The sequence below is a fragment of the Cyprinus carpio genome, chromosome B22, assembly GCF_018340385.1.
Source record: "Cyprinus carpio isolate SPL01 chromosome B22, ASM1834038v1, whole genome shotgun sequence".
NCBI classification, from domain to species: domain Eukaryota; kingdom Metazoa; phylum Chordata; class Actinopteri; order Cypriniformes; family Cyprinidae; genus Cyprinus; species Cyprinus carpio.
The window spans coordinates 23,936,355-23,956,564 of NC_056618.1; the positions used below are offsets into that span (position 1 = coordinate 23,936,355).

Consider the following 20,210-nt stretch of genomic DNA (forward strand, 5'->3'; position numbering starts at 1 on the left):
TACTTGAAGAGAATTTCCTTTTTTGTTCTTAAAACAGAAATTAAAAATCATTCATACCTGAATCATGAAATTTGAAACCATAATGTGCTTAAAAAATATAAGTTGCTACATAATAGCAATACACCTTGTTAGCTCACAATTGTTTAAAATTTTACCTTTAATGTACGGTTTTATGTTGTATAACAGAAAGCAAAATCCTCTTCAAATAATGTCTAACTTTATTTGTACGTATAAATTCTGATATTCCCCACAACATGAAAATACTAATAATGCTAAAAATGCTCATTCTCCTGGGTTTTAGGACGGCAAACTGAACAGCTCTATTCAACATGAAAAAACCTCAGCTCTAAACATGATGAATGCCATAAATCTGTGCCACGCATTGCGTGATATGCAGCACGTAGCTGTGGAAGACAGCTTGGTGAAATTGCATGCTCAAACCACGAGTGATAGTTCTAAGTGTTATTTGTATGTGGTACTGGAGACGGAGGTGAGAGAAACTGAAGGCGATGTTGGGGCCCTGCCAGCAGGAGCTGTGCAAAGGATGTCATTTTAGCTGCAAATTGTCTTGCTAGCAGCAGGGTGCAGGTGATAGGCACGCGCCATGTCGCGAGTTAGTGTTAGCGTTGCCGTGACTCAGCACAACGACACCAGTGCCAGACATAGCTTCCCTCTCACTGGAAATCTCAGCAGGGCTCTGGGGCTTGTTCACAGAGAACTGGTTGACCCATCAGTCTGAAAAAACAGTCATCAGAAAAAAAAAAAAACTACAGGAGTCCTCACAGTAAAGTGCAAACATCCATCTGAACAAGTTCAGTCAACACAGCCAAACCAAAAGACAATACTAGAGGTGGTGTGCAATACTACATATTTTTAAAATAAACAGCATAATTATGCTAGTTTGGGGTTTACCTCACCCCGATTGGACACATTTCTTAGAGGCTATTTAAATAACATACGCTCTTCAAAAACAGCAAGAGGGAGTGCAGTGGATTGGAACATAAACATAAACAAAGTAAATTTCACAAAAATTAAGTTAAGACTGTTAAGAATATGATTAATACTGAATAAACAGCCTATAAGGTAGGCTATTAAATAGCAGTCCCAAACTAGTTTTTGTTAATACAATTAAGCTGGTTTGAGCCACCACAGTCATTTAAACATACAAAATGACACAAAGTGAAAATAACATGGTATTTTTGGGTTATGGAAACAACAGAGTTGCCATTGTGAATATACAATACTAACATGAACTGTTATTGAAACCTGGAAACTACTCGTGAATAGAATGAATATCATACCTTCATGAAATTCCTTCACAGCTAACACACGCAGTACCAGTTATGTGATTTATCGGTGCTGTACTTTTATTTCACGCGTTGCATGCTCATAGTTTCTGCGCTTTAGTGAAATTATATACAGCACGGTGCCGAGTTTGCGCCTGCTATTGAAGAGTGCACGCTACGAGCACGGTATAACATCTGGCAGGACAGGATAGTTCGTTTTTCTGAGATGAGAGACTTTTTATTCCATAACAAGTTATGAAAATAACGAAAGAATAAGACACTGACATTAAGACTGTCAACATCTCATCTGACCGCAGATACTGAATCGGGACAGCGCATTTTTCTCAGGCACTCTTTACTTAAACTGCATCTGACAGAAGTGTCAATAGCTTTCATGCACGTCTTTTAAAATTAATGTCTGCATCAGAAAAACATTAAGAATTACGTTTTTTGTTGTTGATGTCATTTGTTTGGCCGTATACTCCACGACCCACTCAGCAGTCACACGACCGATCCACCAGTTGAGAAACAGTGCTCTAGACAACCTCAACAATCAACTAGTTCATGGGTGTCCCATCCAGCTGTGCCGTAACAGAAGGGAAAGTTAGGACAATTCTAAGGGCCTGACGAGGGGGACAAACCCATAACGCACCCCACACCCCCAATATGCTGTTTGGGGGGCCCAGAAACTATAGCGGCGTCCCTGGTCCTATCCTCCTCCTGGACGACCACTTTCCTGCAGAGTTTAGTTTCACATAACGCACTTAGGTTTTTTTGGTGGTTCAGATGTCTTTAATTAGAAATACAGCTAAACTTTGCTTAATCCAGGAGGAGGTTTCGACACCCCTGGACTAAATGGCTGTTTGACCACTGTAATTTATCCTTTCTCCACATCGTGCAAGTCTAGCAAATTTCCATTACTTTTTAGCACCATATAATCACTTCACCTGGAAAATGAGACAAAGATTAAGTGTATTAAGTTGTTTTAGATTGAGCTAGTGCTTCACTGTGTCTGACAATTACTAAATGCACTGAGCCTAATGGAGTATAGCAGTTGTTCTCAATTTTGGTCCTAACGTATCACCACTCTGCACATTTTTTATGTATCTCTTATCGCTTCAGACATTTGTTCTATTTGACTCTAAATGCTCTGTGAAGTGGACATCATAGGATATACTGCCATGATTCCCCTGTTGAAAAAAAACAGCATATGCTGGTTAGGTATGTTTTGAAGCATGGCTGCTGGTTTGAGATGGTTTAAGCTGGTCAGGAGCTAGTTGCTTAGGACCTGCATAGGACCAGCACATGGCCAGCTCAAACCAACATATGCTGGTTTTTCAACAGGCTCCAGTTCTAAGGGAGCATATACTGTATGTTCCATTCAGAGAGCATTAAAGTGTGCAAGACATGAATTTAAATTGTATTTATTTCCAGAGGTATATTATGTCACACTTTACAGTTCTCCGTTCAATAGATTTCCTGTGTTCTCGGAGTAGGGTGCAAAGAACACCGTGTAGGGACCCTGTCAATCGGAACAGTTCATGCATGGTGCCCACTTCTAACGAGCTGGTTATCTGAATCAGGTGTGTTAAATAAGAGAGACATGCAAAATGTGCAGAGCAGTGGTACACGAGGACTGGAATTGAGAACCGTTGGAGTAGATTGTAATGGGTTCACTGTAATAAGAATTAAACATTTAGGTTGTTGGTAATATTACTCTTAGACATCCTTCATTGCAGTATTTCTAGTTAACAGATATTTGTGTTTAAGGCTGGCTCTAAGGTGCAGACAAAACAATAACTGACCGTAATCTTTACATTTCAGGCAAGAAGAACTCCATCCTGATGCACAAAGTACAACACGATCTTAACTCTGGCGTCTTCAACAACCGTGAGAACGAGATGATCCAGGAGATTGTAAAGTATGATCGGGAAATGGTTAAACTGGTTAAACAAGGGGACATGCAAAGGCCCAGGGCCATGTCCATGACTTCAACGCAGGGGAACATATTTGCACCTTCTAGTCAACCCTCTACAAGTTCTGCCATTGCTAGCCTTCAGCATGCTGTTGCCATGAGCTTCTGTCCCCAGATGGGCAACCCTCTAGTGGGTGCTGGGGCGATCCAGTCTCCCCGCATGGTCCGGCGCTTCCAGGTGGTCCAGAGCCAGACACCCCCAGGTTCCCAGTACTCCACCTTAGCCCTCGCCTCTGCCCTTGCAAGCACACCTGTCCACAGCCCTCTGGCAACTGCTGGTCGAACGTTCCAGTATGGTTCTAGCCCCCCAGGTGCACCCTCAGGCTCCCAGTTATCCCTTTTACAGCAACACGTCCCCAGTCCCACACATCGACCTCCAGTCCCCAGGAGCACTCTAAGCCAGGACGACCGAGCCCTATCTGCCTCCCAGCCATCCTTACCCCATGACATGGTGCAGCCAGTTGCCCCAAGCCCTCCCCAGTCCACCAGAGTCTCCTCCACTTCCATCGGTCCCCCTCAGAACCTCCCAGGCCCTGCTGGTCTTAGAGGAAGTATCCCACCAAGAATGGCACTACCCCATCAAATGTCTGTAGGTGCATTTCCTCCTGCCTCCCTCCCTCAGATGAGACCCAGCTTGGATTCAGGACTGCCCAAGAAGGATTCAATAATCAGTCTCCCAGAAACTGAACCACATCACATCAGATCTAGATTATCATCAAATTTGTGACCACGATAGAGTTGGTGGGCTCTGTCTGGGTCAGGAATGTGTGGACTCTCCTTTACCAAGTACTATTCCCGACACCCTGTCACACCTTTGAAATTTACTCTCAGAATGTATGTGGTGTGACTGGCCACAAGGGCAGACAGACCCTCAAGACCTGATAGTATAAAATGAACATGTCTGTATCATTCTTACCACGATTGGAACTTTTCCATTTTACCTATGATATAAACATCTATGTAGCTTCCACCCTCACAATTTGCCTCTTCGACATGGTTTTCTTTATTGTAGCTGTTCACAAAGATTGCAAATGTACCACTCCCTTTTATATACTGTAGTTCAAACGATGCAAACTGATATGTGTCTGAATTTGCAGTTTGTTTCTGATCACAATGTAGGAGCTTACTCCCTCTTCTCAACATGAACCGGCTAGACAATAGATATTTAACCTATAATGCACAATATTAGAATTGTTATAGAAAAAATGTATTCAACGGCTCGAGAGTCCCAAGTCGGTTTCGAAACGGGATGTATTCTTACTGGAACCGCTGTCCATGTGTTTGTCTTATTCCTTCAGACCAAAGTTGGGCCAATGGAAAATGTTAACTAGAGATGATATGTAAAGGTGTGTCAAATGAAATGAAAGGATAAAAACAAATATAATTTCATTGCCTTGATTTTGACTAAACATACTGTGTGTGTGACCGTACGTGTGTGTTTTTCTTAGCTGTCCCACAACAGAGCATATTTCACTTGATTTAGTGTTGGGACAATTAAATGAATCAAAAGTTTCCTAATTAAGGTTCATGGAAGTGAATACCACATCAATTTCAAGCTGATTATGCTGCTGAAGTATGAAGTTTAACGACAGGGAAACTCACTTGCCCTTATCAGGTGCATTCAAATGCATTTAAGTCTTAATTACAAAGGACTTAAGTAGCTTTGTTCTCAAAGGTCAGGTTTCATAATTAATTAACTATTTATTTAAAAGATTGTGGCTTTGTCCTGTTTGTGAAAATCGTCCTCCCTCACAAATAAAGCGCATGACTATAACTCAATGCTCAAAGCCTAAGCAGTTGAGGGGGACTGCACATTTTAGAAAGCTAGTGAGGTTAAGCGTGTGAGTTCATTGATGGCGATTACCCCCCTCCTCTGAAATGTGACGAGATCCATCAGGCGATGACGAGTCGCTCCACTATCTATTGTTTTGGAGCACTAAATAACTCGCTCGCCATGGCTACCTAATGAGGGCTGATGTCCTCTCAGTCTTTGAATCCTTGAAAACCTATTTATATTCTGCTGTTACTTACCATTTCACAGCTTGAAAGAGACTATAGGTTGCCCCTATTTGTTCTTGGCATCCTGGAGACAAAGCAAAGCGTGAATTGATCGTTAATGACTTCTAAAAAAGAACAAAATGGGCAGACGGTTGAAAATAGCATCAGACTGTTCGTATGCATGATGTAAAGTTCATTTATGATTACTTTGAATAGAATCATAATGTCTTTCCTTTGTAAAAACTGTTTTAAATGATTCCCTGCGGACTTTGCTGTGCAGAAACCAATGCCGCCAAATAAGCTGATTTAAAAAAACAACAAAAAAAACAACCTTATAGCTGCTTTTAATGATATCCTCAGTTTTATGTTGAACCAAAAACAGTTGTTGATTTTATTTAATATATGCCAAGTGTTACTTTTTTTTTAGCAAGCAATAAAGTTTACAATGTGTCCATGAGAAAAGAATATTTGTCTCTCAGATGGCGTTATCATTAACAATACACACGTTCCACAAAGTACCACTAAGTTATACTATGCATTATGGTAGAGGAAAAAAATGTTTCATTATGAAACTTTTGTCTGGAGGGCGTGTTAACTTTTACAACTCTGCATACATTTGATTTATCATCATTTAACCATAACATCTCTGGTTATTTTTTCATGACTATATTGATTAAAGAGCCATGTTTTTAGCAGCGGTTCAGCAGTTTTGTTTGAATAAACTTTCCAAATATCTTGTGGTGAAGCTACTTAAACAGTGTTCTATTAATTAGGATGTTACAAGAGCCTGGGGTTGTTTTGCAGCTTTGCATGGAAAAAAGGTGTATAATGACGGGCCCAGGGTCAACTTTACTTACTGCTTAATGTAACTTAATTGACTTCATTACATCAGGTCTATGTTGTTTGGTCCAGCATATCTGAAATGCAATTATATTTGCTTAAGATCATAAATGGAAGTAAACCACAGCACCATCTTTCGTCACCAGCTATAATCTTTCACAAAAGTTTACAAATCTCCTAAAAAAAAAAAAAAAAGAAAAAAAAAATATGTCCAAGTACCCGTTATGTTTTTATAGTCATACTTTCCCCCCATAGCCTGTCTGATGTCTAAGCTGATAGTTATAAAGGTTTCAACACAATTTTGCTTTGTCAGACAAGCCACCATAAAAGTAAACTTTTGCTAAGTGCTCCTGTATGTAAGTTCCTCTCTTGAACTTTCTCTGAGTTGACAGTGTGTCAGCATGTTCAACTTGTGGTCAGTCGACTCAAGATGGTGAAAGATGTGACATGGTGAACCCTTGAGAAGTCATCTCTGTGACAGCTTCAATCAATCCACTGTTGAGCGCACAGAAAATGTTTATATTTTCTTGGAGATGTATTGTGCATTAGAAAAAAGAAACTAGAAAAAGAAACTTCAGAAAGGTTTCTTAGCAAAAACAACAACAACAACAACAACAACAAATATATATATTTTTCAAAGAAATAAAAATATTTAAATATTTTCAGAAGATGTTTTTTTTTTCTTTTAGAGAAAGTAATAATTTTAATTGAATTTAAAAAAAAAGAAAGAAAAAAAAAAACACAAAACTTCAATTTTTTAGGCATGCAGTCACCTTTCAGTTCCATTAGTAATGTTTGGGACATAAGGAGCAGAAGAAGTAACCACACCAACTGGGAAATAATAATGAATTCATCTAAATAACTGCATCTAAACCCAGCTGGTTTTTATCTCTATTTTAGTCATAACTTCTGAGATGGCCAAAATTGGGCTAAAAGATATCTGCTTATCTCATATCAATCCATGCGTGTCTTACAAGGGAAAGTTGTCTATTTTAGCACTATTACAGGTATCTAATAAAGCAAAAAGCTTTGATTTTATTGTAGAATGCTGTTGGGCATCGCAGCAAGCTTAAAAAAGTGGCGATAGAAATATGAAGTTTACTTTATATTAATTAATTTTAAAACAGCTTCAAATGTGGTTCTTCCAATTGATGCAAATATCCTTTGCATAAAATTGTAGGCTATTATGCTTCATTCATTTTATTATGAAGTGACTTCTCAGACTGTTTCTAGAGAGTTTGAGAAATCTAATTAAATACAAACACTAGATTCAACAAAAAACTAGGTTCAAAGGCAAACTTCATTCTTTTGCAGTGAAATCTGGATAATGACGAGAATCTTTGGCTGAAAGAAATGACTTGTGGTTCAGAGATTTAGATGATTCAGCTAAGGATTCTGTTTAAATGATTCAAAAAGTTTTGAGTAATTCATCAATAGAATCAGTTCATAAGAGTCATTTGTTTGTGAATCATATCACACAGGTAATCGTGCTTTAGAAAAACGTTTATCTGAATTACAATGCAAATTCAACTCTGATTAGCAGTGACAGTGTTCTCTTTGAGTGATTCATTAAAGGAATCAGTTCATAAGAGTCAAACTCAACTCAGTTAAGTACACAAAACATTTCTTGCTTCATTTCAACTAAAGCAAGACATGATTTGCATTTTAGTGAATCAGAGATTAGGATGATTCAGCACTGCTCTGACAGATAGTGACTTATTCCGCTAAGGATACATTTTTTTTTTTTTAGGGATTTTTACTCAAAAACTGACGTCAACGAGATTTTCATTCTCAGCCAAAATGCAAGCACTCGTCATGTGATACTTCAAAATACGCATTAAAACAGGGTGATGGAAACATAGCTATTGTTTCTTCTGAGTGTTTTATTGAAAAGATTTACTTCATAAGAATCACTGGTTTGTGAATCGCATTATACTGGTGGCTTTGCTGTTCAAAAACATGTTTATCTGATCGCACTGCAAACTCGACTCGGGTAAAATTGAATTTCTTTCTCCTGTAAATTGAGGAAACATTGGCCACTAAGTGTCTTAAAACATTATGTGGCGGCAAACAGCTTTAAGCCCATGAGCTATTATTATTGTAAGGGTAACTTCCCACGCAGAGGTTGTTGGAGATGTCAGGAAATGAGCAGGTCTGTTGACGTCAATTCTCGTGTAATCAAGTGTAGCCTTGCATTGGATTGGTTTTGTTTCGCATTGCCCTTTGTAATAAAATGCTTTCAAAATCCAGAAAACAGAAAGCAAGATGCTGAAGCAAGCTTTTGGGTCTTGAAATTTTAATAACAATTAACGTTTCGCAGACCCAGAGTGCAAAAATATCGACTTTATTTCTCACCGAATGCCATGTGTACATTCTCCGACAAGCACCCAACGGATCAAAACGTCCTTGATCATAAAAAACAGTGCTCTCGAGTCCTTAAAAAAAGGATGGCACAAGGTCACACGTCATCCAAAGTTTTCCCCAAATACTCCTAAAGGTGCTCTATTATCATAAATATCCTCATGTTTCTTTGCTGGCTGTGAATGCGAGAGCCGCCAGCTGTGGGGGGATGCTGGGAGTAAATCATGTCCAAGTGGAAATGTCAGAGAGGGGCTTTCAGACGGGGCTGCCTTGAAATCGATGAGAGCCAGAATCATGTGGTTAATCAGCCTTGCGTTAGCACTCAGGAGTGAAGGAGCGGATCAGAGCCCCGCTGAGAGAGCGTTCTCACTCCATACCGAGAGGAGAGCCACACCCACTCACCCTCACACACACCAAAACCCTGCTCCACTCCACAAGAAATCACCTTAAGATAATAAGACAAGACATAAAGACAAAAACACACAAGAAAAAAAAAAAAAAAAACACAAACTCGCTCACGCACACTCACTTATCTACCAGATCAACCAATCCAGTCACGCACACTTTTCGATGTAGTAAAAAGCAGGAATCTGTTATGATGAGGTCTGTGGAGGGCTCTCAGCATCCAGATGAAAGCTGTCCGTCAGTTCACGATACGCTCCTCAGCTGAAGAAATACACAGATTCTTTCACCTTCTCCAGGTCGAAATCACCTACAAGAGAGAAAATACATGATTACGCTCTTTTAGGATTGAATATGTAACAATGAAAATGATTTTGGCCCTCATTGAGTCATTTAAACCACAGGAGCTAGATACCTGAGTACATTTTATTTTGTAATTATATAGCTTTGATATGAAGTCTATATAGATTAAGTCTCTTGTGCTCACCAAGGCTGCGTTTATTCGATCAAAAACACAGTAAAAACAGTAATATTGTGAAATGTTTTTTTTTTAGTTTAAAATAACTTTTCTATATTAATATATTTGGAAATGCAATTTATTCATTGGATGGCAAAGCTGATTTTTTTTAGCAGCAGTTTTGAAAACAGTTGCACTGCTTATTATTTTTGTGTAAAACGTGATACGTTTCAGTCTCTAATAAATTAAAAGTTCAAAAGAACTTAAAACAAAAATAAAAAATATGAAAAATGACATTTTTTGACAGGCTTTCATGAGATTCACCAAAAAGTGCTGCTGTGCACATAAGCAACTATGTTAAAGAAATGTAGAACCCAAAATCAATGAATACTAAACATTTCAGACATATTAAACAATACCATGCCACTCCATTCAATCAATCCATTCAACTCTAATCAATTTCATTTGTTCTTGAAACATGAAAGGAATCCCACAGGAGGTATTTATATAGATAAAACACTTTCACAGCAGCGACTGACTCATGCAAACAATAGTGGGTGGTCTGCTTGCTTGCGTACAAGATGTCACCTTGTTCTGCAGAACAGAGCAGAGGAAATCAGGCCTATGGGACACACATGGACGGACACACACTCCTCAGGCAGACAGTTTCATTAGTGAAAATAAGGAATAATACTGAGCGCGACTCCAGTAGCACGCATATCAAAACTATATAAATAATATTATAGAAATAAAATCAGTGCGTGTATAACTGTTACATGGCGAATGAATCATCTTATTGCTCGTTTGTATTGACGCTGAGCTTTTAAACATGTTGTAAAAGCGCCCCCTCAATATTGTCCCTGATGAATCAGCGATATGATGTGCCAGATGTGTGCGATTCTGCTGTAAATGTGCCCATGTTATCCAGTGCATTTCCTTCCGGCTCGTGTTACGTAAACAGATTAAGCAGTTGACAGAATTAACTGTCATCAGTTTAATGAAATCTATCTCGCTGATGAACATAAAATCACATTTGCGGTTCTGCGAGATGGAGCGACGTTATGCAATGGTAAAAATCTGCCTTAAACCTGACAAGCTGTCAATCAGATGAGGTTGAGCTGCCCGTCTGTGTGTCTGAAAGTGACGGCTGCAGTGCTCAGGGTTTAACTCACCTGTTTGAGGAACACTAGCCAAAAGCTGTGCCATCTTATAGTGCTCTTCAAACTTCTTTGAGTTGGATATAACCCTGAGAGTGAAAAAACTACACAAAATAAAACAAAAACACAATAACAAAAAACAAAATAAAACAGAAAAAACAAAAAAACAAAACTATACGCTTTCAAAAAAAATGATATGAAAAAAAAAAAAAATTGTTAATTTAGGGTTGTTGTTTGTAGGGATGCACAATATATAGGCAGCATATAAGACGATATTGGTGGTTTTATATATATATATATATATATATATATATATAAATATATATATAATTATATATATATAATTTGTTTCTGTCTATCTATAGGCCGATTTTGAATATTCATTGGCCAAAATTGGACATTTAATTATTTCCAGAGATCTTTAATTCAGTTGTAGAATAAAAAATGATTTTAGCTTTTAATGTACTATTTTCATCCCTTTTTAACGAAAGCAGAATAAATTTATAATATCAACCATTTATCAGTTATTTGTTATTTATATATAAGTGTTTATTCATTTCTTTTTTATTAAAGAAAGTAGCACAGATTTATAATTTTAGCAATTTATCGGTTATCGGTCTTACCTGATTTTTATTTGTAAATACAAACTATTCATACATATTATTTATGCAATTTTAGTGTGTATCAGTTTTTTTTAGGTAGTACAGATTCGGCCATTGGTTATTGGCCATAAACAGAAATAATAATAAACTATAAACTATAATGATCGGTATTGGCTGAATATTAATATCAGTATATTAGTAGTTAGCGGTTTTGTGTTTAAATACTATTTTTTTATTTATTAGCATCACCTGATACTGGATATGTATTGACTGATATTGGATATTTCATGGATTCATCCTTTTACAAATTCACTTTTAGTTTCCAAAAGTATTTATTGGTTATCTGCCTTAATATGGAAATTACCATTTATCTGCCAATATTTGATATTTAATTCTAAACACAAAGTATTTATACCAACTGTTTAAGTGTGTATGAATTTTCTTTAAGCACTATAGATTTGTAATATCGGCCATTTATCGGTTACTGGCCATAAACAGGAAGATTCTGTAATTATTGGTACAATGCCAAATTTTCAATATCTGTACGCATTTAGATAGCGTTTAAGTTGTTAAATAATATTTTTTTGAAACATATCAGTATGATCTGATACTGAATATTTTTCAGTCGATATTGGATATTTAATGGTTTCTGCCTATTACAAATTCACTTTTAGGATCCAAGCATTTATCGGTTATCTGCCTTAATGTGAAAATGATCATTTGTCTGCCACCATTTAATATTTAATTCTAAACAAAGTATTTATACACACTGTTTAAGTGTGCATGAATTTTCTTTAAGTATTATAGATTTGTAATATCGTCCATGTATTGGTTAATGGCCATAATGAGAAAGATACTGTAATTATTGGTGCATAATGCCAAATTTTCAATATCAGTACTCCATTAGTTAGCATTTAAGTGGTTAATTACTATCTATTGTGTTATACGTGATATTAGATATTTAATGGTTTCTGCCTATTCCGTGTTTACTTGCAGCATACAAGCTATTTTCAGTGTTTATTAAAAAGAAAATACCATAGATTTATAATATCAGCCATTTATTAGTTATTGACCTTACTGGCCTCTTTATTTCCCTTTTTAAGTGTTAATTTTCTTTCTTAAAGGAATTAGCATAATATCAGTCATTTATCGGTTATCGGCCTTAACGTGAAAACAATTGTTTATATCTCATTATTTGATATTTACAAACAATTGCAACCTATTTATTTCAGTTTTTAGAGTGTATCATTTTTCCTTAAGTACATCCCTAGTAGCTAGCAGTTGAGTAACTAACTACTAATTATAGTAGTTAAATACCATTTAGTCGTTAAAAACTGGCAATGTGCAATGGGACTTACGGTGGCCTGCTGCAATATTTCTTTAGAAGAAACCCGGACAGCTCCTCTAGAATGGGCTGACTGTGCAGAGCCACAAACTGCTCACGACACACCTGAGGAGCGACAAAGAGCACTCAGTCAATCATTATGCACATTAATGCGCCGACTTCAATGCTATCTCCCTCTCGCTTCCCCTTTCCCTCAGACGTTTCACCTCTCTTCTATTTGAACTTTCCCATTTTAAGAGGAATCTGTGGTCACAAAGCATGTCAGGGAAAGACTCGCAGACAATAGTCCACTCACAGAAGGAGAGAAGGATGGGAAAAGATAAAATTCTAAAAAGAGTCAATTCAGACAGCTGAATTTGGTTTGAGAGAATAGATGGAGTTATTAAGCTTCAGAAGTTCATCGCGTGTGTCACATGGAGGTTAAGCTTATCTAATGAAGGTGACTGTTAAGTAAGTAAAGCCAGTGAAACAACATGATGGTGGGTAAATGATGACATAACTTTCATTTTTGGGGAAATTATTCCTTTTTTTTATTAAACCAAAAGAAAAAAATAGCTCTAAAACAGATCTTTGAAAGGAATCAGCCGAGGTAAATGAAATTAAACGCTAAAGTAAATAAGCTTTTTTGTATTTGAAGATAAGTCTAGTTAATGGCAGCTTTCCAAAAAATGCTTCAGTTGAGAGGATGAGCGGTGTGGCCATTCAGTACCAAAATAACCCATGCTGACAGGGTTGGTTATTGAACATATGGTGAACTCAGCATGCAAACATCTGGCCGTTAAGCTGACATGGTTGGGCCGCTTAGTCATTCCTGTTGAAAGAATACTCATTGAAAAATATTCAGCAATGAACGCTTTGTTCCTTACACACCCTGTTCATGATGTCCACCGTCACAGCATGGGTCCAATAACAGTCATGGACGGACACAAACGTCAGACCAGCCCTGCATGTTTCAAGAAAACAGGAAAATTTACATACCACATAAAAAAAACCCCAACAACATATAACTACAAAAATAATGAATATTACTGTTAATATAATTTATTTATATTATAAAGTGTATTATTAATTGTTTATGTATTAGTAATGTATTAGTTTATTTTTATGTATTATGTATTAGTAATTATTAAATACCTGGAACAATGTATTGTTATCAATATTAATACAAATAGCATTATTATTATTAATAATAATAAAAACAATGTGCTATTGTTGAAGTGTGGTTAATAAAAAAAAAAAAAAAAAAAAAAATAATAATAAATATTAGAATTATGAATAACTTACTATTATACAATATAAATACTATTATTGTTGGTATTAATAATAATGACTTGTTTTATAATAATGTTTTATAATAATGAATTTATGTATAAGGTGTATTATTATTAAATATATGCATTACAAATATTTTTTTATTTTATTCTAAAATAGTTTTATTACAATGTTTATATGTATTATTATTATCATCATCATCAATTATAATAACATTATTATATTATATTATATTATATTATATTATATTATTATATTATATTATATTATATTATATTATATTATATCCATATTATTATTCATTATACATATATTTCAGGGCCCGGATTCAAAAAACATCTTAAGGCTAAAAGTAGCTCATAACTCGCCGATTTAGGAGAAAGTCTTAAAAATAATGGGCTAATAATTTAGTATAGTATAGTATAGTTTAGTATTAGTATTTAGTAGTATTTCACAAAGTTTTAGCTCTAAAACTTGCTCCTAAATCTGTGAAAGGTTAGGAGTAGTGAAGAGGAATCCTAAGTCACTAAGACCGAACCACAAACTATCCTGAAGTGGCTGTTGCTGGTGATCTGCCTCTGAATGTAAACATTTTAGAAAGATTTGATAATGGCCTTTTAAAAAGGAATGACCAGTTGTTTTGGAGGTTACCCCAATTTCCCTTTGATTATATCCTTGTTTTCAAGAAGTAACAGCTGTTCTTGAGTCCAGTTTTTTTTTTTTTTTTTTTTTTTTGGTTTCCATGTATTACTATTAGCCATGATTATTCTACTCTGTTAATTAACAGGCTGTTTATATGCATATCCACTAATTGTTTTTTTAGAAACATACATGTAAGAGGCTGACAAAAAGCTGAACATATACTTGTTTAATTAGCCACACTTATCCTGCATTTTAAAATCTTTATTTTAATGTGGAAATTAACACTTTTTATTTTTAAACCTTTATTTGAATATGGCAACATAATATTGTGCTCTACAATATTTCTATGAATAAATCTCTGACAGAGACTATCAGCCAATCACTGTGTGCATAGTTAAAAAGCATGGTGACATCATCCATAGCAACGAGGTCAACCCCGCCCTTTCTCTAAGCTTAAGACTTCCCTCTATTCCTTAGTAAAAGTTTGTCTCAGCAGCTTTGAAAACAGGTTTTAAGAGAAAACTCTAAGCCAAAAACTTTTACTGCTATTTAGGAGAACTCTTAGTGGCAAGATAAAATGTTTTGTGAATATGGGCCCTGGTCTACTCTACTAATCATTTTATGTCACAAAAAGTATTAAAAAACATTAAAATCAGATCTGCATATTAAACAAAAACATGTAAAACAAAATATAATTTGTATCATATTTGTCATAAGAAGGTAATATTGGTTGCTCCCTATTCTTAATCCTGGATGAACAAACTCTTGGTTTTCTGTTTCATATTCTACAAATATTGATATTCAGGTTAATTTGCATGTTTATGAGATATAATATAGACTAAAGAAGAAAAAACAAACAATACAGTGTCTTAATTTCTCCAGTTATGTCGGCTAACACTACAATTGTCATTATGAAACAAAATACAGGGCATGAAAAACTGTGACTGTACAAAACTTATGAATATTCAATGAGGTAATCTCTTAAGTATATGATTGGTGGTTTGTTGTTAAGTCTAAACACACAACCCAGTGTTAAAAGCACGTTTGAGTGTGGGATGTAAATAAAACAGTCTTCTCATCACCTGTAACAATGCAGTGATGTCAGCATCATGTGAGTGGAGTCCAGAGAGTGGATAAAATTAGGAGGGAAGGCGTTTTTCTGCTTCATGCTGTCTGGTTTCCTAAAAAAGGCATGAGAAAAACAAGCTTAGTCTTGGTACGAAGCACACTTGGGTAATTAAGGCCGGCGTCGCCATCCTCTCGCTGGGCAATACATACACCTGTAGCTCCAGGAGCCATACATCACTGAACAGGTAGGTCAGTCTTAATTACCATCCAAGACAGAGACACACAATGAACATAGAGCACCTGCTGAACCAGTAGAGTAAAGAATAATGTGTGTGCTTATTATGGCTGAAGATATCTCATTATACTGCTCCACATCAGGCAAAATAGTTCAAAATAAAAATAATGATACTTCAGGTCAGATACTCTCAAATTTCATCATGGGTTTTATGAAGTAATTCCCCTTCCTTAGCCTGTAGGGTTAAAGGGATAGCTCACCCCAAAATGAAAATTCTGTCATTAACTCCCCCAGAAGAGAACAAATCTTTAAATAAAGTCTATTATATATTTTTGTTTTCTTTGCGCACAAAAAGTATTTTCGCAGCATCATAAAATAACGTTGAACCACTGATGTCACATGGACCATTTTAATTATGTCCTTGCTACCTTTATTGGGCTTGAATGTGGTAGTTGTGTTGCTGTCTATGCAGGGTCAGAAAGCTCACGGATTTCATCAAAAATATCTTAATTTGTGTTCTGAAGATGAACAAAGGTCTTACGGGTTTGGAACGACATGAGGGCGAGTAATTAATGACAGAATTAAATATTTTTGATGAACTATCCCTTTAAAGTATACTACATAACATACATTCCTATTTAAAGAACTAACTAACTAACTAAACCGCTGAATGGTAATGTACATCTTATACATACTAAGTACTGAAGTTATCAAGAACTATCTATCTACAATCTTTAGACTTCACAGAGCGACATTGTGCTGGGGATAATTTCTGGGAATTCAGCAAGGGCTTTAGGTCACTGGCCACAAGAGAGCTGCTGCCACCCTTATAATTTCATCATTTATTCAAGTCTCCTCATTAATGAAGGTCTATTCACCCTCTAATTAGAGCACAAGAAGGATCTTTGAATCAGTTTGTGGTCTGTGTGAAACTCCGGTCAGGTCTTCTCTTTAAGCAGGTCTCGAACAAGCTTTTTCATCTGCATCCCACCCGGAAACTGTCCTCTGGGAAATTAAAGCACTTCTGCTGGATAAGGTTGAGATTTCTTTCACCACCTAGAAGAGTAACTGACATCTGGTACATTGGCATCAGAAGTACATATCTGAAGAACGACACTTCAGCTTGGTCTGCATGGACACCCAAGGCCATTTCTCAAAGACTGAGAGCAATATATAATTGCAGTGGCGGCTGTCAGTCTAGCCGCAAGCGTTTTTGGCCATCTTAGAGAAACAGGAGATCCCTTTTCGGCACCCTGGCTTCTGCTAAAGTGATTCCTGTGATAGTCCGTACTTGTATGGTTGTCTATGACAAGCAGAGATAGAGAAATACAAGTGAGGCCCATCATAAGTGGTTTTTAATCATGTCCTTGCAGCTTTTGGAGGAAGGTCAGCAAGATAACTCCCATGTGAGTGTCCTCCAAGTGGAATTAACCAAGCTTGGGTAAAGCTCTGCAAGGATTGAAACTGTGAAATGAGGTGATGGTATTAAAACAGCAGATGCTTGCGTACGGATTGAACATTTGGGGATTCGGTGGGAAGCCCAGAAGTGTTTGTTTAATAAAAGATGATTGACTTGGGAACATATGGTAAAGTGGTGGATGACGGTGCATTTGTTTATGCATGAAAATCTTAGAGATAGAGTCGAATAAGCAAAGATACTGCCGCCACGTAAACAAACAGTTACCAGTGAGGCTTTAAGGGATATTTCTTACAAAAATTACAATTCGGTCATCATATATTCCCCCTCATGTTGTTTAAAACCATTATGACCTTGTTTGTTCTTCTGTTTAACACAAATGAAGAAATTAAGATTTCATGTAGTATTCTAGTCGGTTTGACCAGAAAGGAATTATTATTATTTTTTATTTTTGAAAATGCTAGTTAATGTTATCACACTGTTATCACTCTTGACTTTGCTCACATAAGGTATGAAAACTTCCGGCCAAAAAATTGATAATTTTTGTACTTTCTTAGGATTTTTCTCCCACCTTGTTACATTTGTGGTGTTCCCAGTCCAAAATGACCAGCCTACAAAAAATTGCTTTGTTATGCAATATCACCAAATCTTGGATTCAATATTTTTGTCAACTTGTTTTCTTTCAATTCTCACAGATTTAGTTCTTTTTTGGGAGGGGGGGGGGCTATTGGTCGAAGGCATCAAATAAAATATTAATAATAATAATAAAAAAAAAAGTTGACAAAAAGATTGAACTCCACAAATGTAGCAAGGTATGATGCATAATAAACAAGGCTGGTCATTTTTGCCCCAGAAAACTAATTCAGGCAAAGTATTTTTAGCGCAGCACAAGAGATCAAAATATACTTGTATTACTTTTATGGTGCTTTTGTGTCCTTTTAGAAGCTTGAAAAATTCAGTGCCAATTTGTTGTAATTATATGGAAAAGATCAACTAGCACATTCTTCAAAATATATTTTTTGTGCTCCACAGAGAAAAGAAAGTCTTTCAGGTTTGAAACAGATAATCTAGTATCTCTTTAAAACAGTTAAATTTAGAAACAACACCGTTCTAACTCAAACAAGCCAAAACATACTTGGTCTACGATGCAAGTACCCATCAACAGATGATAAAACCAGCAATGATGTTAATTCATTGTTCATTCCGGGTAGCCCTCCATTCAGTAAATGACATACAGGATGTGCAGCAGTGACATTTCAACACGAAATGCCACTCTTCTCATCAGAGGGACTTTCGGCTTCTTTCATATCCTCCAGGGGTTTCTGTATATGATAATGAATTCTGGCCATCCATTGACGGGCCCAGAATAGTGTCAAACACTTGCGTGACACAGGCGCTGCCTTTAGGTGTTCCTGTTACTTGCAAATTTGCTGTTTAAGCACTCCAATTTAATTGTTTAATGTGCTCTGTGGAGTACAGTGCAATGATACTGTACATAATAAACCAAACAACAGTGAAAATAGTATAGTAAAGACTTTCAAAGGTTGGCTCATAACACCTATCACAATGAATTTTATAAAGCAAACCAAAGTTCAAAGCACGATGTTGTTAAGTCACAACACCATACAGTTCAGCTACCAAACAACTAAATTAAGCCACTACATTAAGCCACAATGCAAAAAAATAAATAAATGCCACAAGGAAACAGTCTTATTGTTAAGTGCTAAAAACAAAAATTAAAACAAAATAAATTAAAAAAATTCCGTTATCTGAAATAAAATATTTGTAGTTTTAATTGTTAAGGGATAGTTCACCCAATTAATTACTCACCCTCATGTCGTTCCAAACCTGTAAGACCTTCGTTCATCTTGAGAACACAAATTAAGATATTTTTGATGTATTCTGAGGGCTCTCTGACCCTCTCATAGACAGCAAGGATTCTAACATAATCAAGGCTCAGAAACTTAGCTAGGAGATCGTTAAAATAATCCATGTGACATCAGTGGTTCAACTGTAAATTTAGAAAGCTATGAGAATACTTTTTGTGTACAAAGAAAACAATAATAATGACTTTATTCAACAATTCATCTCCTCCGCATCACCCTATAGCACCATTTCGGAGAGTATCAGATACGTAAACGTAAACTAAACGTAAATGTAAATACATAAAACATAGAATCCTTGCTGTCTATGAGAGGGTCAGAAAGCTCTCAGAATGCATCAAAAATATCTTAATTTGTGTTCCAAAAATGAACGAAGGTCTTACAGGTTTTGAAGGACATGAGGGTGAGTAATCAATGACATAATTTTCATTTTTGGGTGAACTATCCCTTTTAATACATGGTATGGTATAAAACTGACTGCAGTAAACATGAAATGCCACTAGACAGCAACAACACCAAAAAACTAAAATAAAAAAAAAAACTAAAAAAAAAAAAATAACATTAAAAAAAAAAAAATGACATTAAAAATTAAAATAAAAAGAATAAAAGATTCAAAGTACAAATATCCTGGTGACATGGAAATTAAAATTTTTAATAGCATAATTACACAAAAATAATTTGTCAACTAAGGCGAAAGCGTTTTATTTGAACTAATTACTTTTTTATTGGATTTTACTGAATCGCAATCCATTTAAATCCAAAACGATTCAATACAATGCATTTTCATCAAGATTTGGCGGCAGAATTATTGTTCAAAATCTCTTGAAAAGATTAAGAGAACAGACACATCATTCAAAATGCCAAGTGAATCATGTATATATAATACAACAAACAAGAAGCCATGGAAATGTGGGGAGAGGTCAGAGGTCAACGTCAGAGAGAGGTACTTACTCATTGGCATCATGACTTATATGGATGCTCAGGTTCTGCATGCTGCTCTTGAGCTGGAAAAACAAGAGAAGACAAGCGTCTGAATGGGTAACAAGAAAGAAACTTCTATGAAATGAAAAGTAAACAGCTTGTGTGGCAATGTCACTGCTTAGAAACGCAAGTATTGCATTGTTTACAGGGAACACCATCATGTAAAAATTGGCTTTAAATGGGTTGCTATGTTAAATATTCCAAGTTTAAATATGATATTAGTTGACCTTTATCCAACTTACCACATTGACCTCTAATATAAACCAATGCATATGAATATTGAAATCAA

General features: G+C 36.0%; 2 protein-coding genes across 2 annotated transcripts in view; one reads left to right on the forward strand and one right to left on the reverse strand.

The window, feature by feature from the left end:
- The window catches only part of LOC109087458 (potassium/sodium hyperpolarization-activated cyclic nucleotide-gated channel 2-like), a 28,859-nt gene extending 24,173 nt beyond the window's left edge, over positions 1 to 4,686 (forward strand). Inside the window, exon 8 of the mRNA XM_042749099.1 lies at positions 3,111 to 4,686. Within this exon, the coding sequence (XP_042605033.1) occupies positions 3,111 to 3,988 (878 nt within the window). The 3' untranslated portion in view covers positions 3,989 to 4,686. The remainder of the gene's footprint in view (positions 1 to 3,110) is intronic.
- Positions 4,687 to 8,969: 4,283 nt separating this feature from the next.
- polrmt (polymerase (RNA) mitochondrial (DNA directed)) overlaps positions 8,970 to 20,210 on the reverse strand; it is a 51,607-nt gene continuing 40,366 nt past the window's right edge. The window contains exons 15-20 of the mRNA XM_042748631.1: positions 19,892 to 19,944; positions 15,420 to 15,518; positions 13,294 to 13,366; positions 12,437 to 12,528; positions 10,492 to 10,565; positions 8,970 to 9,172 (exon numbers count right to left, since the gene is read on the reverse strand). Of these exons, the coding sequence (XP_042604565.1) occupies positions 9,123 to 9,172; positions 10,492 to 10,565; positions 12,437 to 12,528; positions 13,294 to 13,366; positions 15,420 to 15,518; positions 19,892 to 19,944 (441 nt within the window). The 3' untranslated portion in view covers positions 8,970 to 9,122. The remainder of the gene's footprint in view (positions 9,173 to 10,491; positions 10,566 to 12,436; positions 12,529 to 13,293; positions 13,367 to 15,419; positions 15,519 to 19,891; positions 19,945 to 20,210) is intronic.